This window comes from Melanostigma gelatinosum (genome assembly GCF_949748355.1).
Source record: "Melanostigma gelatinosum genome assembly, chromosome: 20".
Lineage (NCBI taxonomy): Eukaryota > Metazoa > Chordata > Actinopteri > Perciformes > Zoarcidae > Melanostigma > Melanostigma gelatinosum.
In genome coordinates this window covers 7963617-7987725 of record NC_136653.1, presented here as the reverse complement: position 1 = coordinate 7987725, position 24109 = coordinate 7963617, and the positions used below count along the sequence as shown (strand labels likewise).

Genomic DNA, 24109 nt, shown 5'->3' with positions numbered 1-24109 from the left:
CATATCTGAACTCCTGTTGTACTTCCGATTGATAATTGGAGTTTAATTGCATACCCATATTAAATGGCTATACAGTGGGTGCTTATCACATCATACACTGGCATGAGCTGTGGGAAAATACAGTTTCCATCCGACTAACATTTCATGAGAGCGAATCCAATCTACGGTTCTGCATATCTACACGCTATCTTGACTCATCACTGGAAAATGCAGCAGTAACTGCTTGTATGTTTATGGAGCAGCCAGTTTGAACAGGTTTGCTATTGTGCTTGAGAACTTAATACAGCAATTTCGAGTGAGTAAGCCCGGAGGCTTGTTTCTCTCCTGTAAGGACGACCGGCGGCACCAAAATATCTCTGCAATGCCAGGACGGCGACGTGCCTTTGGAAGTGTGTTAAGAATAGACCCACAATGGGGCTCGCTCCCGTCTTCTGTTGTCTGAGGACAGACCGTTGGGGAACAGAGGAAGAGGTGAGACAGAGTATTTACACGGGTCTTTCCGAGACTTGGGTGACTCAAATGGATCATGCTGGATTTTCCCTCCCGGAACCTGGCACATAATCCCTCTAGGAGAAAGAGACAGAGAGTCAGACTGCTGAGGGAACTTTATGTCCGTCAACCTGGAGGTTATTGTGCCACTGGACGCTAATGTGCCCCTGGGTAAGCAGGGGAGGGGAGAAGCGGCTGGACAGGGAGTGAGGTGCAGGGGTTTACTTTGTGGCCTGAAACTGGAAGATTTTGGAGGGCCTTGAGCACTGCAAGCATGACGGGATCAAGTGCCTCTGAGGTCATCTTTATCTCTGTCAACCACAACATCACTTTGATGGGTGAGTTGGCCTCACTGACACTGTAACTGGTTGCTGTGTCATGTTTGTGCAGTGAGATATGTTGCCTCTTCTAGAGATCTATAAACCTCGGGGTGAAATCTCAAGCAGGTCGATTTGTCAAATCAGCACATTTTTGATGCCAACGTGCTTATTTTTCAGGGAAGGTGTGGCTCGTTGTGATGATCTTCCTCCGTATGCTGATCCTCCTCTTGGCAGGTTATCCTCTCTACCAGGACGAGCAGGAGCGATTCGTGTGTAACACCATTCAGCCCGGATGTGCCAACGTGTGCTACGATCTATTTTCTCCCATCTCTCTCTTCCGCTTCTGGCTGGTGCAGCTCGTCACCTTGTGTCTGCCCTACTTCATCTTCATCATCTACGTGGTCCACAAGGTCTCGAATGGCCTCACCGTGGACCTGAACCCCACGGGTCACACCAAAGCCCTGCCGTTGCTCAAGATCCACCAGGAGCCGTTCAGCAAGACATCGGTAAACAAGATGGCTGAGCGAGGGTGGGCCCGGTGCTTCACGGGAGCCTACATCCTCCATCTGTTGTTCAGAACGTTGCTGGAGGCCGGGTTTGGGGCAGCTCACTACTATCTGTTTGGTTTCTACATCCCCAGGAGGTTCCTGTGCCAGCACACACCGTGCACCACCCAGGTGGACTGCTACATCTCCAGGCCCACCGAGAAGACCGTGATGCTCAACTTCATGCTCGGCGTGGCTGCTTTGTCCCTTTTCCTAAACGTGCTGGATTTCATCTGCGCCATCAAGCGCTCGGTGAGGCAGAAGAGCAAGAGCAAGATGATGGTGGTGGAGAAGATATATGAGGAAGAGCAGTGTTTCCTTTCAGGCAGGGGAGCCTCGAGAGGAATGGACCCAAACACTTCACCGGCAAAGCAGGAACAAGAAGCAGAGGCTGGTCACACGGGGAGTTTCCGGAAAAGGCGAGGCAGCAAGGGCTCTTGTGGAGGTCTTGCTTTAGGTCAGGAACCACCCTGCCTGGAGCGCTCCTCTCTTCCACGCTCTCCAGGACACCCAAGCTGCAACACCAACGGAAACAACGGCTACTCTGCTTCCCAAGAGGAAGCTCTGGAAAGGAATGGCAGCGAGGTGGCTCTCTGCCCCCCAGAGCCAATGGGGACACCCAGATCAATCCGTGTCAGCAAACGCGGTCGACTCAAACCGCCACCTCCACCCAGGCGGGACCTTGGGTCTTCCCCCAGGGAGCCAGCAGGGCCCTTTGGAGACGTTTCCACAAAAATCTGTACCAGAAGGGTGGGTCAGTATACGCTGGTTGAGCTGGGTAGCGGCGCAGAGCCACAGGCCAATGATGAAGAGAAAAGATCCGAGTGGGTGTGAGGGTTGGATTGCTTTATTTCCAGGTTATTTTGGAGCACAAGGATGGGACAAATGGGTGCGGAAGCAGTGTGATAAACAGACAGAGATAACCCCAGGCTTACACAGTGGCAACAACTGATGGAGCCGACATCCTGCCAAGCTCTCTACCTCCATTTTAAAATCCATGCTGCACTGCCACTTGACGGGAATCCACAACGACAATACATTCACAAGACACTTTAGACCCACGAGGCACAGTCGCATTTGATGTGATTTCAACACGCCATCAGATCACGTTGCCTTTTGAGAGGCGCGAGCCGAGTGATGAAAGCGACAAGAATTCAAGTCCTGAAAAGGAACTCTCTGAACAAAACGAGTCCAGAATGACAGCACACTCTGGCCTTCAGCATCCTGGAACAAACCTCAACCTTGAGAAGATCTAAAAGAGAGCAGCCCACCTGTTTCTTCCCTCGTTTGGCTTTTACCCCCACCTCCCCGGACACACTGTCCATAAACAACGACAGGCCTTGACCTGTCCCACATATATATATATAACCCCACCCCTCACTCTATATGACACCACCATCTCTTTTGTGTTTGGGTCACTGGGGTCAAAGGCCATGGTTAGCCTTCAGGTCCTGTTCTTGGATGTTTGGGTGAGCTTTTGGAATAAGTAGGTCAGGCTCAAATGAAAAGGCAAATAATCGGGCAGAGGTGGTGTTATTGGACTCATGGAATGAGATTCCTCCGTCAGAAGCGAAGGACACTATGAAGCACCCGAAAGCCGACATAGGCTCACAAAGCAATCATGCTCCCCCATAGGGGCTCTGTATTTATGGAGACGGCTTGTCACTCTATTTCAGGGCCTCGCGGGGCTTAGGAGGAATACAAGCCTCAACATACACCGTCACTAGAAATAGAGCACAGCGGAGCTCCGCAAAGGAGCAGCGTTGCCCGATATGTCCTCCCTGCTTGCGCTGGCTTTGGTTTCACCTTGATCAAAGCTCAGATTAATGTGGGTCAGACACTCCCACTGTGACACTTGTCAGCCACAGACAGTATACTGTGTACAGTTGGGTTGCTGTAGCGTTGAATTGACATTTCCCTTTGCTGAAATGTTTTTAGCAACCTGTCGGTCTATTTTCTTGAAATCTCTGGACTACCGAACACAGGTGAGTGTGAGGAGGTTCCCACAGTAAATCTTCAGCTGCCGCTCTATAGCTGAGGGGCCGGTCTCTGTGTAAATGGATAGCTCTTGATCTTCCTCCTCTTGTGGTCTCTTTGTAGGTGACAACAAAAGCTCCCTAGCCTCAAGTCTCACCTATCTACTGAGGGCTGCACCCTGACTGTCATAAGGGTGACCAGGGGGGGGGCACAGCAGGTCTAATGGTGCCGCACCTCCTACATACACCCAGTGGACTCAGTTACACTTGTGAAGTCTGGGTAGAGTGTGTAACTTTTGGGTTATTGTTCATGTAAGAAGCTGTAACTAAGTGACTTCCTAAATGATATGCTGCATTAAGTGACTTGATTGTACCGGTAACTGCTCTTGTTTGATCCAGTATGCTGCAACTGCATCACCAATACCGCAGCTTGAAATCATGCTGCCCTCAAGTGACGCAAAATGTGAAATGCTGCAATATATTAAATCCAACACAGATTTTCAGATGTGAATATGACAATTTCCTTCAATACATCAGGTAGAGACACCTTTTTAAACGGTTTTTTTTAAATTTTATTTGACTCTACAAAAAAGGCTGAAGCCACCATGGCATTAGCTATGATCCACATTGGATAACCCGGACCACCCTCTCCACCACCTCCTGCAGGGACAGCGGAGCACTTTCTCCAACACACTGATCCAGCTCCGCTGTCACAAGGACAGATACAGGAGAATATTCCTGCCCACTGCCATTAGACTTTACAATAAAACAGCTCTGGCCAGATCATCCTCCACATAACTACACACTGCTACACTGTTGTTTGCTGGGGTTGATTTTTAATTTTTGCACGACTGTTTTTCACTGTTTTTCACAGAGACAGATAATTTAACACTATTCTATTTCATTGTATATACTGTGCATTTTTGTTTTATCTTATATATTCTATATTCTGATATATAATTTGTCATACTCTATTGTCTATTGTATATATTGTGCATTTTTTAATATTTAATATTTTGGTTATTCTGTTATTTTGCTTTTTGGTGTGTCTTGCTGCTGTAACATACAAATTTCCCCCTGGGGATGAATAAAGTATCTATCTATCTATCTATCTATCTATCTATCTATCTATCTATCTATCTATCTATCGCTCGCGGAACACTGTTCCATGCTGGCACGTGATCACATTGGGGAAGCATGGAAAGCTGCTTTCTCAGACTCCACCGCTGCTACTCACTTCAAAATGCACAGGATAAAGTGCACGGAAATGATTGATGATTAATTCAAGCACCGTACTTTCTAAAAAAGTTGGTCGCAGATGTGGGTGACCAGCGTTTCCTCCTCGATGAGTCCACAGATGTAAGTGTTTCTAAGTACCTGGGGGTTGTGATAAGGTACTTTAGGGACACCAAACACACATTTGTCTCAACATTTCTGGGGCTTGTTGAGTTGGAGGGAGGAGATGCCAGATCTATAGCCCGAGCTGTTGTGGCGTTCCTGGAGAAGGGACTCCTGGGGATAGGGACTGACAATGCCTCCGTTATGACGGGGATTAACAATGGGGTCCATGAAGTGCTGAAGGACGAGTATGGCCGCAAAGAGCTGGTTCTTATTCGCTGTGTGTGTCACTCTCTGCAGCTTGCTGTAAGTCATGCTACCAATGACACCATCCCCCGTAGTGTGGAGTACTTGGTATGGGAGACTTAGAACTGGTTTTCAGTGTCTCCAAAGTGCAGGGAGGCCTACAAGGCCAAATATATATTTTTAGATTCTTTTGCCTGCTTTAGAAAACACCCTTGAGCTTGAAAGACCATGCAGCTTCAGTAAAATGTACCATCCCTGTCTTGTATTGACACAATGATACATCAAATGTTCCCTCTTTGGAGCTAGAAGTCATAACGTGTTTCACATTCCCATTTTTGGTTTATCACAGATTTAAATGACCAGTGTGGACAAACATCCTTTCAATTTTAGGATTTGCAGTGCAGTTAAAATGGCTACTAACTTCATTAAGTAGTTCATCCAGACTTTTTTTTTTAGATCAAGGACACTCAAATAGTCCAGCAAATAGTCCAGCTTAAGTTCATGTGCCAGATCACATCAAAGTTAACCAGATTCGCTCTGCTTTGTGCCACAGGAGTCCTTCCCAGTTTCAGCTAACGCCGGCTAACCCGACGTTAGCTGGTGACGTAGCATCCTCCAGTGAGTGACCCCTCCTGTATTTCTCCTCATGATCATTTTATTAGGGATGGACAAGCCTGCCTAACACTGTTGCAACAACAAAAGCAGCTCTTAAACCGACATGAAAAGAGCAAGTGAGCTCAGAATATCACCTTTTTCCTGAAGTTGTCTGCAGCAAACCTTTTTTCTTTCCTCTGTTAAACTGAATGCACTTTCACAGAAAGTTCATCTTTCCTTCCAGCTGTGCGACTCTGTTCCCATCATTCGAAACCTGCTGCTGCCCTTCATGAAGGCGCTCAAGAACAATGAGGTGGGTGCATGTTCATTGGGCCTGGAGAACTTCTCGTTATTCGCTTTATTCATTTCCACGTGACTAATCTGCTACATTTCGGGGGGAGTCACCAATCTCCTCATTCTCCTTTTGGGTCTGGGAAATTATGATGGATATTTTTATACTGTTTTTGACAATTAATCAAGGAAATAATTGTGCTTTTGCTGGAGAGACGAGACAATTTAAAATAATGGAATAGAAAGGAGAGAATGTAATTCAAGAAAAGAAGAAAAAAGAGAGAAAAATACATAAAAGGCCAGTTGGTTATTCCGTATTGGATTACTTTCATGACAGAAATGTCATATTTATCAATAGCTCCATCCATGAAGGAAGTACATTAAAAATCATATTCTATTGATGCAATGTTTCTCTTCAGGGTACAGCGATCATCCAACACCTGACCTCGGTGCTGAACGAGGAGGATCAGTGGAAATTCCCTCATGAATTCAACCCTGAGAACTTCCTGAATGACCAGCAGTTTGTTAAGCCAGAGGCCTTCATGCCCTTCTCTGCAGGTAAGAGAGAGAGAGTCCATCTGCCCTCTTCCATTGTGACGAAATGCACATGGCTTACTGATTTTGTTTTAAAATGTCTCAGGTCCCCGTATGTGTCTCGGAGACTGTCTGGCTCGTATGGCGCTCTTCCTCATCGTGGTGACTCTGCTGAGGAGAAGTTTGTCTGGCCGGAGGATGCAGGACAGACAGACTACACCCCTGTCTACGGGGTCACTCTGTCCCCTAAACCCTACCGCATGAAGGTCCAACTCAGGGACATGCAGTAGTGCCCAGTAACCATACCACAAATACAGTGAAAATGATATTTTCTTAAATTCAATAAGTTCTATCTGATGCTGTCCAGTCAGAGCTGTGAGAGAAGAGACTACGTCTGGTTAATGGCTCCCTCAAGTGGACAGAACTGGGTATTGCATGTAATAAAGTTTCATTTCTGCAGGACAGAACAGGCTGCTTTATGGGGAAAACATCAGTTAAGTTTGGTATCGTGGTCCACTTTGTTTCATCAGACTGATTGGAGGGATGCATGCAACATGGAGTCGTACACTGTAAATGGAATTTATATTTTCAAAAAATTCTGATATCTTGGCTGAACATTATATTCAGTTTGATGGAGCTAACTGAACTTGGCCGGTGTACCAGGTGTGGTGTGACACTCATTTTCCAGCATAATAAGAATAAAAGATTTGTCCTCTTGCCTCATATTACATGTGACTGTCAGCATACTTTCCAAAATCTTTGTGAATAATTTCAAATTGCAAGGAACTACTGTTTTCAATAAATAATATTTGAAATGCTAAAGGTTTGGTCATAATGTGTGTTCATTTCCCTTCATTTAACATACGGCACACTGCTACAGAGTAGCATCGCCCCTCTATTACTATAAACAGCAGCATCCCTCTCGCTCATCCTCCGATTGTTCTGCTACTATTTATTTATTATCAGAACCGACACGTCACACCCATTTTTCGATGATGAATGCGGGCACGTTTGTTGGTTTAAGAACCCCCCCCATGCGACCGAGCCCAGAGTGAATCTGGCAAAACACTCAGCGCTTCAGATGAAAGAAGTTTTCCTTTTGTGCACATGTCAGTGAAGGAGTGAGGGAACACAGTGTTCTGCCGCTGTGTGTGTGTGTGTGTGTGTGTGTGTGTGTGTGGGGGGGGGGGGGCCTTGGATTGGAAGAGGCAGCAGGGGGGCACTGTAAGGACTACTAAACCACAGGGGCATTGTTGCTGTGCCAACAGGGAGCCGGCAACTTCTGCTGACGTCTCTGTGAGGCTGTCATGGCGCTAAAGTGAAGCATTTATTGGTTAAAAACTGCATCACATTTTTTTTTTAAACCTAATCTGCAAGAGCGTCGATGCCCGAGTCCCCTAGACACTAACCACAGAGCCCGAACCCCTCTATTTTCCAACATCTGCCGTCTCGAGTGGCCAGTGTGCCTGAGCTGGAGGTCAGGAGCTCCAACACGAATGGAAATGGGTCACAGAAACCCGAGGTCACTGTTATGCTTCAAGCACTCACGGAAACCTTTCAGTGCTGTTGTTCATCTTCCACTGATGTAATCTGGAAAATAAAGAGGACCGATAGTAACCGGCATATTTATAAATCCTAATCACATGAGGGGGCTTTACATTTTGATGTACATGCTGTTAATGTCCACAGCTACAAGAATCTGTGACGGGAACATCACATTTGACTTTTTTGGGGCACATTTTATTCTCAATACCCTTTTGAAGTCACGTTTAGAAACACCAAATATGGTCTGATAGAATTATCTGTCGCAATCTTCAATACAAAAGCGACTAATGCAGGTGACAAGATGTTGTCCACATCTGCAGTGTCTCCTCTCGTGCATTAAGAGTTCAAAATAAACAACCTTCTCCCAGATGTATCATAAGGATCAATAGTATTATAGCGAATTGGGTCGGTGACCCTTGTGGAGGAAACGGGCCGTTACCGGTTAATTACAATGTGTGTGCATGTAACGGTCGAGCCAGGACACGGCACTTTAAGTGACAGTTGGTTTGTGGAGCCAGGGTTATGTGTTCAGCGGTGACTGTCTGTTTTAAAATGTCTAATAAATGGTGTCATTTATCATAGAGATCTCATTAAAAGTGGGCAACTTGAGAAGCTTTGTATGAAGACGCTAGTACAACCTCACAGGTCTGCCTCCTGCCGTGGTGCTGCCTGACACACACTGCTACTCTCATTAGTCGTCACATTGCTGTTGTTATTACGAGTAGTTGTAATTGTTTCATCGTTATTCTGCTTACTACTCATTATATGAATCATTGCTGTCATATGCATTGAATGTGTTGTAACTCTGTTATTCATTCTGTACACGTGACATCGATCACACTTCTGTCCATCCTGGAGAGGGATCGCTCTTCTGTTGCTCTCTCTAAGGGTTCCTCCTTGTTTCTCTCCCTGTTGAAGGTTTTGGGAGTTCTTCCTGTACCGATGTGAGGTCCCGGGACAGAGGATGTAGTGGGTTTACAGATTGTAAAGCCCTCTGAGGCAAATGTGTGATTTTGGGCTACACGAAATAAATTGAATTGTAACTTTCAGTCAAGTTGAAGTGGGATTGTTCAGGACTACGGTTATGTCCAAAAAGCCTTAAATCAAGCCAGTATAGCTTAGATAATATATTTCCCTCACTGTTATGACTCAATACATGCCATTTTGGACACTATTCATAAATGCGTGATTTGAAGTGCTACTCATCTGTGGAGAGATACTTCTTCTTCTTATGCCACTCAAATACAAGATGAATTGATTCTGTTTTGAATGGTTTCGTCGATGACAGTCAAAAATATCCATCCCAACTCCAGTCGACACTTTCAAATGTCTGGTTTTTAAAAACTCCCAAAATGACCCCACTTCTTTTAATATGATGATGAATAAAAGAAGCCAGTGCTCATATCTGAGACGCGCTGACACAAGGGAATGTTTTATTGTGTGGCTTTTTTTCTGCTTGACAAATGGATGAAATGGTAAATATTAAAATAGTCGCTGACTATTTGATTGATAATTTTTCTAAAAGTTATAGAAGTTTAGAACAGCTTTTATGTTGCCATCTCTGTTTTCTTGCTCACTGTCCTTCCCACTTATCACACCAACGTGTGAAAACATTTCATTGTTTTCTTTCTGAATCCATCAAGTCATGAACTTTTCCTTGTGTGTGTGTGTGAGTACATGAGTATAGGAACGTCAAAGTTATCAGCACACACTTATTCTGTGTTAGTTTGGGAGCCGAGACCTCTTCTAAACACTCCGAATTAAGAGGTAAACGAGGATGCGTGTGGAGGTGTGCAGTTGTGCTTCTACCACTTGGTGGGGCTGCACATCAGTGTCGCTGCACACGCTCACTGAGGTTTTTGAGGTAAACACCATAAAAAAAACACACACAAGCTGCAGCAGTACTGTGACTATTTGATGGAACTATAACCGCAAATGATACAGGGAATGAACCTGCGTGCTCGATCTTTACCAAACAGACAGCAGCGCAATATTTACATTTTTCTTTTTTTAAATGAAGATTTTAATTCCCAAATGTGATCCGTACAAACTTTACACAAACACTCAGAACAGTTGATGAGCCACACGGAAGCCAAATGCTCAAGAAGCCGCGCTTTTTTGATCTTAAGAAAAGTTTTGTTACGACTCCCATCTTTACTGGTGTCTTTTGCTGACAGCGCTCATGCAAGATTTATACGGCTGATTTACACTCCCAGATGCATGTCTGAAAAATACTCTTTTTTCTTGGAGGTGCACGTCTACAGTCTGTGTAAAGGAATAAAGCAGTAACAAAGCAGTCACTACAAAGCCCACTGTCACCATTGACCTGCAAATCAAAAGCATTTCTTCGCTGGGTTACAGTGTATCATCTTATGCCAGCGCATTGGGTTAATTGGGACCGAACCAGATACATTTGTAGCGACAAAAAAAAAAAAAGCCTCGATTAGGGGGCCCTAAGATGTGAGATCATGTGAACAGACCACCTGTGGGGCTTTCATTGCTATTTCAATATCATTCATGTCAAGGCCCATGCACTCGCTGACACAGCTTGAGCCGAAGGAGAAGATGTTTCAATTCAGGCCCTGCGAAAAAAAAAGAGAAGAAGAAGAAAAACACTAAACACAAGACGCAGGGGGCTCTGGCAGGTTTCAGCTCTGACAAACCCAGAAAAGCGAAGGGGGTTCCAAAATGCTCTTTGAATTGTAGGGACGTCCATCAAAGCATCCAAATGGGGACGTTTAGGGGGAACCTTGGCACATCAGACAGACACTCCTAATACACACCACCTTTATGCCTGGCTGTTAAAAAAGAAAGATCAAAGTTTCTGCAGATGAAAAGGGTCCCTTCCCTGCATTTATACCCCCATTCACCCACTCCCTCTTTTGCTAAATTAAGAAAAAAAAGCGGGCTTCGGCAGGCATGTGAAGAGGCCTTCAACAATTATGGAGATGCTCCAACTCAACCCCTGCCTCTAATTACCGGTCTCTGATGGTTATAAAAAAGGGCTTCCTTTTTAGCCGAGGGGGCTCTCAGAAAGCCGCCGTCGTCAACACGGTGACCACACCACAAAACAATCTGCCTTGACAACCTCCTTGGCACATTTGGGGGGGGGGGGGGGGGGGGGGGACACTGCAAATGTTCACAGGACAGTTGAGATTTACCAAAAAAATGTTTTATTGTCAAAATAAAGCTCATATTTGCTTTTCTCACAAAAAGAGACATCTACACTTTGTACAAATTTACAATGGCTTATAAAGTTTTCTTTTATACACAAATGTACACGCTGTTTTTCTTCTTCCAGAACTTTTATATAAATACATTTTTAAAAATATTACAAAATGAACGACCCGTAAAAAACAACAACACTTGGGCACTATTAAGGCTTAATTTAAACCATCTTTGATGTGATTGGATGATACAATGTTATCTGGCACTGTGGAGGTAAAAAATGGCATTGAGGACCCAGATGCTCTTTGTGTGAAGCGATTTAGGAGCAAACCTGTCTCTCTTCCTATGGCGAGTTGTGCCAAAGGTTTGTGCGCACCTCTAATCCATACAAACAGGGAGGAATCGAACCTGTGTGCATGCCAGGGACATTGTTTCAGCCAGCTCTCCGCACAGAGGTGTGTGGATGTTTGGGGGAATGAGAGAGAGGGAGAGGGGGGGGGGGGTCACCTCAGCAGCAGTTCATTACGATGCAAATTGCTTAAGACAGGGAGTGATGGGTTATCTCCCAAACAATTAGCAGTCCTCATAAGCTGCCCACCCCCCATCCCTCATTCAAACCTGGGATAATGGCATCTGCTTGGGGCAAGACACGGAGCTGGCCGTGCCCGACCTCCACGTCAGCCCGGTGCTCACGTCGCTGTACATGGAGCCGCTGGTGCCCTTGCTGCCCCAGCAGCACCGGGTACAAAAAGTCCTCCACGAGTCCAAAGTTTTCCCGGACCAGATCCACACCCCGGACGTGATGCCCACCAGAAGGCACATAAAGTACTTCAACATGAAAACGGCGTAGTCCGGGCTGCTGCGGTCCCGCTCCAGCAAGCAGTTGGAGCAGTTGTGCGTGATCTCCCAGCTCTGCCGGTTGTGCTGCTCGTAAAAGTAGCACGCGACTATGATGGTGGCCGGCACCGTGTAGAGCACCGTGAAGATCCCGATCCGAATCATCAACTTCTCCAGCTTGTCAGTCTTGGTGCCGCCTTGCTTAATGACGCTGCGGATCCGGAACAGGGACACGAACCCGGCCAGGAGGAACATGGTGCCGATGAATAAATAAATCACCAGAGGGGCCAGCACGAAGCCCCGCAGGTTGTCCAGGTTCTGGTTCCCCACGTAGCAGATGCCAGCCACGGAGTCCCCGTCCACGGAGCTCAGCGCCAGCACCGCGATGGACTTCATGCTGGGGATGAGCCAGGCGGCCAGGTGGAAGTACTGGGAGTAGCTGGCGATCGCCTCGTTGCCCCACTTCATCCCGGCCGCGAGGAACCAGGTCAGAGACAGGATGACCCACCAGATGGAGCTGGCCATGCCGAAGAAGTAGATGAGGAGGAAGACCACGGTGCAGAGCGCCGGGCCGGTGGTCTCGTAGTGGATGTGCTCCAGATCGAACTCCCGGTTGCACGCCACTTTCTCGTGCCCGGCGATCAGTCGGACGATGTAGCCGACCGACACGAACATGTAACAAGCCGAGAGGAAGATGATGGGTCGCTCCGGATACTTGAACCGCTCCATGTCGATGAGGAAAGTGGCGACGGTGGCGAAAGTTGACACGAAGCACAACACGGACCAGAGTCCTATCCAAAAGGCGGTGAACGCTCTCTCGTCGTGCGTAAAGTACGGGTTGTGGCACGGCATGGCACAGTTGGCGATCTGTCCCGTTTTGACGCGGTTGTAGAGCGGGTGACGGTCCGTGTTTACCGGCACCATGGGCTCCAAACACTTGCACCCCGGCTCACACGGGGAGGCGGGCGGCTTGTATTTCCCAGGCGCGCCGGGTCGGCTCGGCTTATTTTTAGGGGGGCTGTAACCCTTGGAGGGGTTGTTGGTGGGTTTGGAGAGGACGGGGGACACCGTGGTGGAGTCGGTTCTGTTGTAGTCCATGCACAGAGTGTCCGGGTTGCCTTGCATCGGCAGCAGGTCGCACTTCATCCTGTCTGGCCAGGGGAAGCCGTACTGCCTCATGAGGGGCGCGCAGCCGGCCCGGGCTCTCTCACACACGCTCCGGCACGGCGGCAGAGGTTTCTTATAGTCCTCCAGGCAGATCGGGGTGTACATGCTGCACAGGAAAAACTTCAGGTCCGGCGAACACTGGATCTCCACCAGAGGCCAGAACTGGTGCACCTCCAGTCCAGCCTCGTCCTGCGTGTCGTGGTTGAACTGGTTGGGCATGTAGGTGTAGTTGTAGCCGATCCCCTTACACAGAGGCACGGCTATCTCCTGGCAGGTGATCTCCTTGGCCGTGGTGCAGCTGGATCGGGGCAGGAGAGCGAGCGAGAGGATCAGGTAAACCCCAAACAGGTCCATCCCTCCGGCGCGTCGTGTCCCCCCCCCTTCTTCTGCTCTGGTACCGATAAATCCTCTCCGCCGTCTGCTTTCGCCTGCGGTCCGGTTAGACGTTGCGCAGCGAGCCCATCTCGCTTCTCTCGGGATCCTGCACGGAGTTGCAAGCAATGTGCAAGCAGTGTTTACTTTCAGCTGAGGAGGAGGAGGAAGAGGAGGAGGAAGAGGAGGAGGAGAGAATACAGCCTTCAGGGCGGCGAGCAGTCAAGATGGCTGAGAGGAGAATCCACCTTCTTCTGGAAACTGCTTTCAGTGTCCTCAGACAGTCCGTTATTAAAAAACAACCCACGTGCTGCTGCTGTCCGATCGCTGCAAACGGGAAAAGGTGGGCCTCGTTTCTTTCTCCAAAAACAAAACACAGCGACTACATCCAGTCGGCTCGTCCCACCTCAGTCCTGGTTCCCATACAAATCAACGGCTGGGGGACGAAGCGGTGCCGATATATACCAGAGGCCTCACAAGCCACACCCCCAGAGCCGCTCCGCCAATCACAGAGCCGCGGGAGGGGAGGGAGGGCGGTGCTTTCCAGCCGTCCATCAAGCGTTTCACCCTAAAAAGATGTATTTGCTACATTCTCATCACACTGTAGTTTTAGCAGCGTGTCTTGTCTGTGACAGTGGGCTGCAGGACGCTGCATGTGTGGAAAACTATTGCGCATCATGTCACCCCCCCAGAGACCAAAATACTTTTTTTTTCGTTCATAACACATTTTCATAAAAGTGCAGATTATAGGCAGCGTGTTTATGATAACATGTCAAGCCCAGAGCCATGGCTCCTTTAAAACTATAATATAATATGAGACTATAATAAACCCTGTAATGAATCCCCCCCCCAAAACAACCTATTTCAAATCGCAAAAGTATGATTTTTAACATCATAATCATAATAATATAAAGTAATTATAGAGACATATGAAGTATAGAACAGACGCGCTGTTAAAAGTAAGAACCTACTATTTCCTTAATGTTGCTCAACGTGTTCACCGTCTTGTAACTCCCTTTAACACTCAGTCCTCAGTGTGACAACACTGCAGAGAGAGGATGAGTCTAGCTGCAGATGATAGTGTGTGTGCGTGCGTGTGCGTGCGTGTGTGTGTGTGTGTGTGAGAGAGAGAGAGAGAGGGAACTGTTTGGTAAATTGGCTAATTTGCGCATGATAAGACTACCCAGGGAGCCGTCTGTCCTTGTGAAAGGCCTGTTTTATTTTTTAAATGAGGTGCTAATGTTTCGTTTAACGCTCGCACGGAGCTCCGCGGGAGGCGTAATTGCGCGAGGCAAAGCTCGAGCAGCACAGCGCACCGAGACGGCGGCAGAGCGCTCGTATCAGTGGTAACGCGCTCACACTGTCTGGGGATCTCGGCAGTTATTTGACATCTCATTGTAGTTTGTTTTTGTTAATGTCTGATATTGATCTTTAAAGTCTGTCTAGAAATGTGCTGCAAAGTGTGCTTGTGTTATTCTAAAGGCATCTCTCTCTCTCTCTCCTGGCAGATACATTTTTTTTACTCAACACTCAAGTGCAATTGTGAGGTACTTTATTTACATTTGTCACATATTTGGTACTCTATACTTTTACTCTACTATATTTTAGAGGGACATATTTTACTTTTTTCCTCTCTACTATTTATCCAGCAGCTACTTTATGATGATCTTTCACACACACACAAAATGATGCTTTGCTACACATTAAAGTGCCTAAAATGTCAGGTGGTCGGCCTTAAATTCACCCCATCCTGCTACAAAATTAAACTCCATGCAAACATTGTTTCTTTTCATCAATAGTCGTGTGCTTGGTTTTACTTATTTTTATTTATCCCTCCTAACACAAATACTAAAATGCTTTCATACATGTGCAGCTCTTATAACGACTGGACTTTGCTTGAAATATTGCCCATATAACAATAATACTGCTCATTATTTGACCCCATGAACTTAGAATAAGTCACACCCAATTATCTTTCTGTGACACAAAGTAAGTTCTTTTTTTCCATTCCTAAAACACTCAATAAACTCGTAAAAGATGTCCAAATGATATTTTCTTGCTGTGAGAATGATTATTTTCATTATCGCGGGCTGTCCAAGGACCCTAACCCATGCAGCTCCTGCTAAAACGAGGCACGAGAAAGCCAACCATGTGATCGGCACATCTGTCCGAAACTCGATATTCACTCCGCCAACAAGAGGGATGTGTTTTTTTGAATGGGCATTTTGTCCTCTGCCGTGCACGCACATGCATGTGTGTGCACACACACACACACACACACACACACACACACACACACACAGTTTAGGTGCTAGGAGGCCGATGTGCGGTCTTACAGTGCAGGGCATCTTCCCGTTTCCCATCCAATCAAAATGCAATGTTGTGTGCTGGTGTTGACTTGTATTGCAGTTGGAGCGGAGCCAGGTCTTTATCACGTGAAACAGCCTCGACCCACAGAGCGAATGAAATAACCAGGAGAACCCAGATTGATTAAGTGAGTCGCTGGAATGAGATAACAAGGAAGGAGCTCTGTTAATGGCTGTTTGCTTTTGATTACGTGACAGCCGGGGCCGTGGAGTGAGTGCATGTTTGTGCACAGGGTGGACGGTGTGATATTGTCCTCAAAAACATACCCCTGTCGTTTGGGATGAGTGAGAAAAAGGACACGTAATGAGAAGGGAGTGAGGGCAAGGTGGTGGTCAAAGTGTGAGAGCGATGTAGGGAGGGTGAGGGAGGGTCCGTTCTACAGTACAGTGATAGCGGTTTACCACTAGGAAATCCACTCACCTCCTGTTTGCAACGCAGAGCTGCACGCTGTGGAAAAACATCCCCCCAGACCAAAGCCTTAAGGAAACACTCTGTGACCAATGAATAAAACCCGGAATCACGTCGGGATCCGAAGTCAATGTGTTCAATTTAAAGCCCAATTCTGTCTGTCGACAATCAAGTGCTCCCGACTGAAGAAAAGGAAAGGCCCATCAAGTGTGACTGCTTGCCAGATCCCGGACTTACCTCAGAGATGGCGAGACGAAGATATGCTCATGCAACTTTATCTTGTGAAGGAAAAGCTTCGAGGAGATTTAGCCAATCTGCTGGACACAATTCCAAGAGCCTCGGTGGCATTTAGCAGGCTCGCGCTAACCCGGGGGCCGCTTGTTAAGACTTCATTAGCTGTGTTTGCTCAGGCCTCTTCTCTCCAAAGAGGTGGAGGAGGGCTCCCCAGGCTCCCAGACTCAGCCCCACTATAGGCACTCCATATGGGACTTGTTTGCTCACGGCTGGCCTGGTAATCACTTTCAGGTGGAGCTGGAACAAGGCTGAGGGGATTTTGGGGAGAGCTGGAACCCGCCTCCCCCCTCACTAGCCCCAGCCCCCGTCGGCAACCTCCTTTTCCACCGCGGTTCTCCTGAGGTGACGGAGCGTGGAGCGTGTACCCTGTGAATTAGCTCACCTAGGGCCCATTACCTTAACAAACACAGCCGCCCCTCCAATCAGCCTACTGCTGGGAGGACAGGCCGCCCCTGTAAATCCTCCCTTACAGCCGCTGTCCCTCTCTGTGAGACCAGGGAGGACCTGTGTGTGTGTCTTTGCATGTAGAGTAAAAACTATGAAACCAAGTGAGATAATTGAGTCTTGTCTCGAAGCAGCACAAAGCAGCTTTACTGATAGCAAGAGTTGGCTGCTTGAGAATATTCACTTCACTACCCAGAGCACCAAACTAAAAGGGATCAACTTTTAAAAGTGGTCATGTTTTCTAATGAGACACTTTCTGCAAGGTTAACAGTTGCTTACTTATTTAGTGGTCTATAAACCATTTATAAGCAATTAATAATAACGTTTGGGTTGCCAGGTTGTTAATTCCCCTTTGGTTTGTTTGAGCACTCCATGTATTGATTACATATTACTGCAGACTAATTGGCTATAACCCATGAACGTTTACTAAAAGATTAACATTTTCTCTCTGTTCAAAGCAAACCATTCATCTTCAAATTTGGTGGTTGAGTTTTTAAGAAAAACAAAAAAAAAGCAATGAAGGATTAAGTGTTCGGAAAATGATCCTTCTTCTTTTGCTATATAACTCCTTAAAAACCCATTGGATCATCTGAAAAACATGGCGGTTAGCTCTGTAACCGGTTGTATATGGACCCAAATGCAACACAGGATTCCAGGGATCAAACTGCGATAACAGCAGGCAGAGTTTAAACAGGGTCAGGATCAGAAGGCTGGTGTTTACCGGGAGTCAGGCAAGGCGGGTAGAACAGGGGCAGGCAGGGTCGGTAACAGGAGATCAGTCAGTGAGAGTGTGCTGGAGAGTCTGGCATAGAAAACCCAAGAACAATCTGGCAAATGTGTCTTGGAGGCAGGAGTCTATAGGGGCTTGATTACTGATCAGAGGCAGGTGAGTGAACAGGTGAAGGGAGTTTAGACTGATGAGGAGGGAGTGACTGACAAGAAGAGTGAGGAGGGTGTGGAGCTGAACTGTGACAAGCTCAGGTAAATTCGATTCTTTTTGTCAAAGACAACCATAAAAGTGACATTGACGCTAGATTCAGGAGGCCTTACAGACCCCCATATGAGGAGAAGGCCAGGTAGTAGCCATGACAAGTCGAGAAAAGACCCAAATAATAAAAAAGGACCACAACAAGCCACGGGAGGCCCAGAAAAGGAGAAAAGAAGAACCAGCGCTGGTCATTGATGAATTGACCTGCGTGTCTAACACCTGGCCTGTCATCACCAAAGGGAGATCCAAGGGAGGAACCACAGGAGGAGATCAACAGTGAGAGGACATGGAGGTCAATTAGGAAAAAACGAGCTTCAACATTGACCACAGATTGAGTTTTTCCATCCGAAGACACCACTTTGTTCACGAGAAATCCCCCTCGACCCCTAAGCCTTGCTGCGTTGAGGAGCCCTGCTCCTCTGGCTCCAGACAGCTGGCACAGAATGAGATGGAGGTTCAGCGAATGTTGGCCTTCAATACTCTGAGCGAGATGCTGTTGCCTATTTTTGGAGATTCATTGGACTTTTTGCATTCTTTCCTCCAGCCTTATTTTTTTTAGAATACGAGGAGGTTGTGAGTAGAACAGCGATAGGGTCCGGGATAATAGGAAAGGGATGGACCTGAGATAGTTTGAATAGTTCTGTATTAATTGCATTTATAACATTGGATTGATTTTACTGAAAAAAAGTTAAAGGCTTTCTCTAAAGAATAATGTTGCCTCTACTCAGCTAAGCCAGGTCTATAAACAAAGGCTCTTGTCAGTTGGTCCAGACTCAAAAAGTGACATTTCATTAGCAGCAAAAGCTATTTGCAATTGAAATACTCTCCAGCAGCAATATCAAACATACCATGAATATGCGCTCCTCAAAGCCACCAGACTCCAGTCAAACAACAGCAATTTTACCTTGATTTACCTGATTGTCGTAAAAAACATGTCCTTCAAACTGGACAGAAACCCAATAAAACCCCAAAAAACCGTCTTTGTTCGTTTTTTTTTACACTGTTCCAATAATCACTAACTCTGGTTTGACAGATTGAAAAAGAGCTTGAATAAGTAGTAGATCAAAAACAAAAAGTAACCACCCGAACATTTTCTCTGTTTCCTAAATCTGTTTCCGGTGCCGGCCGGCGCATCCGTGATGTTGAACGTGACACACCAGAGCAAATAAACAGAAAGGCATTCTGGTCTACTGGCAACGGGAAAGGAGTCCATCGTCTATTTTTAGCGGGTTTTCTCGTGCTTAAAAAAAACCTGCGTACGTGACAATTTTTGGTGGTAAATAAAGGTGCTGGTGAGAAGGCAGTGTGGAAGAAGAAAGTTCAAAGTTGGATGAATCACCTTCACTCCTGTCTATTCTGATTAGAGGCTTTTCTTTAATGTGAGGGCTGGTTTTCACAGAACAGTGACAAAATTACCAAATGGAAAGGTTCGAAAGTGACACCCAAACTTCCCTTTACCACCATCTTATTATGAACTATATCTGCGTGCCTGAGCAAGCAACTCTTATAATTTGGTTCGACTGACCCTTTCCTGCTGATAATACACTGCAGTGCTCATGAATACCATGCGTAGTGCAGCTCTAATCCTGTGAGAAGACATTGCGTTTTAAACTTCTCCTCATGTAAACAGTGAAAGTGAATACAAGTTGCTAAGCGGCAATGTGAACCTGTCACATAATGACACAAACATCTGTAGGATGGGTTACACCTCAAATCTGGAGAAAAGCAGATCCACTTTTTGCTCACGGAGCTCATTAAAAACAACAACATTGCCTCCATGAGGAAAATCTGCACCATTCTCCTGCAGCCAAAGAACTGACTGTTGTTGGCTGCCGTCCCCGAGCCAAGTGTGTGCGTGTTATCGAGTGATTGTTTTGGATTTTTCAGCCATCCGATGCCACAAGAATCTGGCCAGCCAGCAGAGGTCTGCTTTTGGCCGCTATGACGCCTGCTACTTGACACTCCCGAAAGATTTATCTCCCCTCTTGTAAAACAGCATGCGACTTGTTCTCTCTGTCCAGAAAGGTAAGTGAGCCTACAGAGATTTCTCCCACTCAGGAAACACACACACACACACACACACACACACACAAGCCCATATAATAGTGGGAACTGATTTTTTTAACCCCTACGTGTAACCGGAGATGAGGCCTGCGTGCCTGGAACGACACATGGACGGCACTTAAGCAGGTAGACTTACCATCTGGTTCCAACACATGGGGTGGAACACTTGTCTTTGGATCCTGAAGGTAGTGATTTCATGTTTTTCGTGCTCTGCTGCCCGTCGTCGTTGTGGCACACAGCGGTGGGATGCCGTGGAGGGGTCAACCCGGTTGCCTCAGTGCCGGTTCCGACCAGACTGCGGAGGGGTCGCATTCGTTTCCACAGGGATTCATGCAGCCTTTAGAGGCATCCTCTACCTGTACTCCTTTAACCTAATGTCTCTTAATGTCGACTGCCATCAGTTAAAAATCCTTTATTTAGATCTTACATTGTCAGCTAGGACTCTTGGGATGTCTATTTAGTTCTATCACAGAGTAATAATAAATTGGCACACTTTCCTAAACTCCTAATCTGCAGATTTCACGAACATCAGACATTTTCTGTCGTGAGATTTAGTTCTAGTGTGGTGTCACAGATTCAAAAGGTGCTACAGTATGATTAAAACATATTGAGTTGTTATGCATTTCATCCATAGTGCGAGTGAGATGGAATAGTCGTCAGTGTGCTGTCCGTAGGACCCCTTTGTGTCCTCCAGTACCTCCATAAATCCCGTCGAAGTCTGGGAAATTTTTCAAATTTAATTCAACCTGGGTCGGCTCGTAATTGTAAAAGCCAAAGTTACATCTTGCGTTGTCCGTGAGGATCCGCATGATGTCAATTTTGTCATCACAGAATGTACGCATAGTTTCTGCGCATACAACGATGCACCGGCAATTTGTTGTGACCGTGTGGACCTGTCCGGAATTGTCCACGCAGCCTCTACGCTCCAGTGATAGTGTAGAGATCTACTGGGCATGTGCGGAACAGGTCCTCAAAGTGGGCCAGTATAAACTGAACTACTACGCGTCCATGTTGTCCGCGCTAGTCTGCATGCACGTCCGTTTTGGAGTATAACCCAGGTCTTAGAGACACACATTAAACCAGCGTTTGCACATGAATGTGCAGCTAGTTTGGTTAGCCAGCATGTTACCCTGGAGGTAGATCCCTAAGCAGTTAGCAACGATAGCTCATCTTATGATGCGAATAAAAGGTCCAGTCTAATATGGGTTAGACTGAGTTGTGCTGTCATTGTAACAAACACAAATTCTCATGTTACACAGAATAAACTATTTAGATTACGTGTGCCCCGTTACAGAATAAGCTATTTCCCTCTGATGCTAAGCTAAGCTAACAGGCTGCTGTCTTTAGCTCCATAAATAACAGACAGATTTGACAGCAGAACTTGTCCTCTTACTCTTGGCAAGACAAAGAAAAAACGAGCCCAGAGATTTTAGAAACGTCCGTGGAATCATGTACTGTACACCCTTCATGTTTTCCCTTCCCCACTTATCCCCTCTTTAGCATCGTCTCCCTCCTTACCTCCCACCGCCTCTGTGTGTGGCGCTCTGTGAAACAGATGGCGAGGGCAAGGATAACCGCCAGACAGGAGGGAGAGAGAGCGAGAGGTGGAAAACGACATGGTAGAGAAGTGGGAAACCATATCCAGAGGCTGAGAGACGGAGATGCAGCGAGGCAGCAGATGTGTAAAACACAAACGACCTTGTGGAGTTTGCGTCTCGTTCTTGGCGGGCTCCGATCAAACCCCCGATCCCTCTCACTGTGCACATCAGAGGCTGAGCGACACCCCTGGTGAGCAACCCTGTTCATCCTATACTGCTCATTAGCAGTCGATTATGGCATGTTGATCCATGTAAACACGGGACGGTGCCTGGGCTTGACATTAAACCTTCAGTTTTAATCTAGCCTCAACACTGGGTTTGCATTTACATTTTTTACGTTATTCAACCTTTATTTAACCAGACATCAACAAGTCATTGAAAATAAATTCCTGTTTACAGTGGCGGCATATAGGCCACACAGCCTTTGTGGAGCAGGTCCAGGATGTTATTTGAAGCTCTTTGGCAAACATCTGCGACAAGCTGCGTGCATAAGGAGACTGTTGGGTGGATGATGATTGTGTAAATGTATGTGTGAGGGAAAACTCCCCAAGACCAAATACTGGGACACTGATGACCTTATCTGTTACATGCTCCTCCCCCCCCATCTCGCTACGGACTAGAACGCCCCCCGCATCTCGTCAAGCTTCACCCCCCCCCCTTCATATAAACACCGACAGCCATGTCGTTTCCAGCTCAATAATTGATACGAATTGATAATGAACATGGTGGCTACCCACATAGCACACTAACACATCGCCTTCCACTGTAATGTCACGTGCACACCGTCAGCATCAGCAGTGGCGGTGCCTGGGCTTGACATTAGTTCTTGACTTTTACTTTCGTGTGCCACATGAAGAAATGTAGCAAACATGTCGAGGGAAATATGATGAATGTGGACACCTGCGTGTCTCCATTGATGCTTATATTTTTTGATTGGAGCCACTGGACACCCGCGGTAGCCGTCCCAGGCAAAATGAAAGACCATCTTAGCTGAAGGGTCAAAGAAAAACCGCTCCATACACACCACCGATGGTACATTTAGAGTAATTTGTGATGTAAACTTAGCTGTACGAGTCCCACAGTATGCTAACCTTCGTCCTCTATGTCCTCAGAATAATTGCATTCTGATTACCTGTCACAACAGGAAATGCATCCACCCAATTAATGTTGTTCTCTATCCGATGCAATGGCCGCGCCTTTCCATCCACTCCCGATCTAACTGTGCAATGTGCAAGAGCACGGCGAGATAAAAGCGCCCTCTTGACACTCTCCTCCAACATTACGGGGGCCTCCAGTCCAGCAAACGGTAATTGGATCAATTGAAATCAGCGTGTTGCTGAATTGAGGTTAGCAGGCGCCACTGAGCCCCTTTGAGGGCACTCCGTTTTATTTTCACTGATTGCATCAGGCAGGTAAGGCACAGCGCAGCAATGCTTCGACTCTCCAGCTGGTGATGTTATCTCCCCCACCTCCATGTAGACCGAGGACGTCTTTATCAGCCAATGACACCATTAAGATTGGCATCTCCAGACAATGCAAGTGTGCTTAGTAGGCTGCTAAACTAATTGTGCAATCAGGCCGGACAAACAAAAGGGCTGTGACCACATTCTTACTGGGCCTTTACACTGACCTGCTATTTTAGCTAATGAGTTTTGTTAATCTGTGCCATCAATGACTGTCAACTCGTAGAGTCTTATATTTGACATGCAACCACTTGTCAAAGTCAGCACAGCATGCTCTGGTATTCTCATAGGTCTACTAATATATATATATATATATATATATATATATATATATATATATATATATATATATATATATATATATATATATATATATATATATATATATATATATATATATATATATATATATATATATTTATATTTATATATATATAAATATATATATATATATATATATTTATATATATATAAATATATATATATATATATATATATATTTATATATATATATATATATATATATATATATATATAAATAAATAAATATATATATATATATATATATATATATATATATATATATATATTTATATATATATAAATATATATATATATATATAAATATATATATATAAATATATATATATATAAAGTCTGGTATAGCTCTTTAGGTGTGTGTGTGTTCAGGGTAGTTTCGGGCCACGTATCGCAACCCCCAAATGCAAGAGAATGGCTGGATGGAAACTAATAGATTCCCTGTGTCAAGGGAAAAAGGGAAGGGAAAATGTGAGGAAGTAGAACTCTGGATGAATCCGAGTACTTTTTAATGTGCCGGGAAAGACGTACAAAGGTGAACGGAGCAGGAGCGGTTGAGGAGCGAGGGCACTGCTGTGGACGGGAGAGCCTCTCCTGAGCTGCGCCGTATGATGTCTGATTGACAGGCTACACGCTAAGCTCACCTGAGCCTCTGACCTCTCTTTTTTCTTTTTACATCTCTCTGTCACTCTTCTCCTGCCTCCTTTTTTTTCTGAAAGCGGGAGAAACCCGAGGAGGGCCAA

General features: G+C 46.0%; 3 protein-coding genes across 4 annotated transcripts; 2 read left to right on the top strand and 1 right to left on the bottom strand.

The window, feature by feature from the left end:
• Window positions 1-711: 711 nt before the first annotated feature.
• gjd4 (gap junction protein delta 4) lies at window positions 712-2446 on the top strand. The gene is made up of 2 exons (XM_079292479.1): window positions 712-827; window positions 987-2446. Exons 1-2 carry the CDS (start codon window positions 764-766, stop codon window positions 2186-2188), a joined length of 1266 nt encoding a protein of 421 aa, XP_079148605.1. The 5' UTR covers window positions 712-763; the 3' UTR covers window positions 2189-2446.
• A 504-nt stretch (window positions 2447-2950) lies between these two features.
• LOC306794479 (cytochrome P450 2D1-like) lies at window positions 2951-6636 on the top strand. Of its 2 annotated transcripts, XM_079292555.1 has the most exons (5): window positions 2951-3339; window positions 3455-3642; window positions 5753-5821; window positions 6219-6357; window positions 6440-6636. In XM_079292555.1, exons 3-5 carry the CDS (start codon window positions 5798-5800, stop codon window positions 6595-6597), a joined length of 321 nt encoding a protein of 106 aa, XP_079148681.1. In that variant the 5' UTR covers window positions 2951-3339; window positions 3455-3642; window positions 5753-5797; the 3' UTR covers window positions 6598-6636. The 2 variants fall into 2 exon arrangements, with proteins under 2 accessions (XP_079148681.1, XP_079148682.1); XM_079292556.1 differs by lacking the exon at window positions 2951-3339 and having other exon boundaries at window positions 3369-3642.
• A 4494-nt stretch (window positions 6637-11130) lies between these two features.
• fzd8a (frizzled class receptor 8a) lies at window positions 11131-13813 on the bottom strand. Its single transcript, XM_079292531.1, has one exon. It carries the CDS (start codon window positions 13402-13404, stop codon window positions 11659-11661), a length of 1746 nt encoding a protein of 581 aa, XP_079148657.1. The 5' UTR covers window positions 13405-13813; the 3' UTR covers window positions 11131-11658.
• Window positions 13814-24109: the final 10296 nt, after the last annotated feature.

Excerpts from the sequence above, each read along its gene's own strand:
- gjd4 (XM_079292479.1), top strand. The coding sequence starts at position 764 with ATGACGGGATCAAGTGCCTCTGAGGTCATCTTTATCTCTGTCAACCAC. Across the intron at positions 828-986 it reads CCACAACATCACTTTGATGG|GGAAGGTGTGGCTCGTTGTG; the intron begins GTGAGTTGGCCT and ends CTTATTTTTCAG.
- LOC306794479 (XM_079292555.1), top strand. The coding sequence starts at position 5,798 with ATGAAGGCGCTCAAGAACAATGAG. Across the intron at positions 5,822-6,218 it reads AGGCGCTCAAGAACAATGAG|GGTACAGCGATCATCCAACA; the intron begins GTGGGTGCATGT and ends GTTTCTCTTCAG. Across the intron at positions 6,358-6,439 it reads CTTCATGCCCTTCTCTGCAG|GTCCCCGTATGTGTCTCGGA; the intron begins GTAAGAGAGAGA and ends AAAATGTCTCAG.
- fzd8a (XM_079292531.1), bottom strand. The coding sequence starts at position 13,404 with ATGGACCTGTTTGGGGTTTACCTGATCCTCTCGCTCGCTCTCCTGCCC.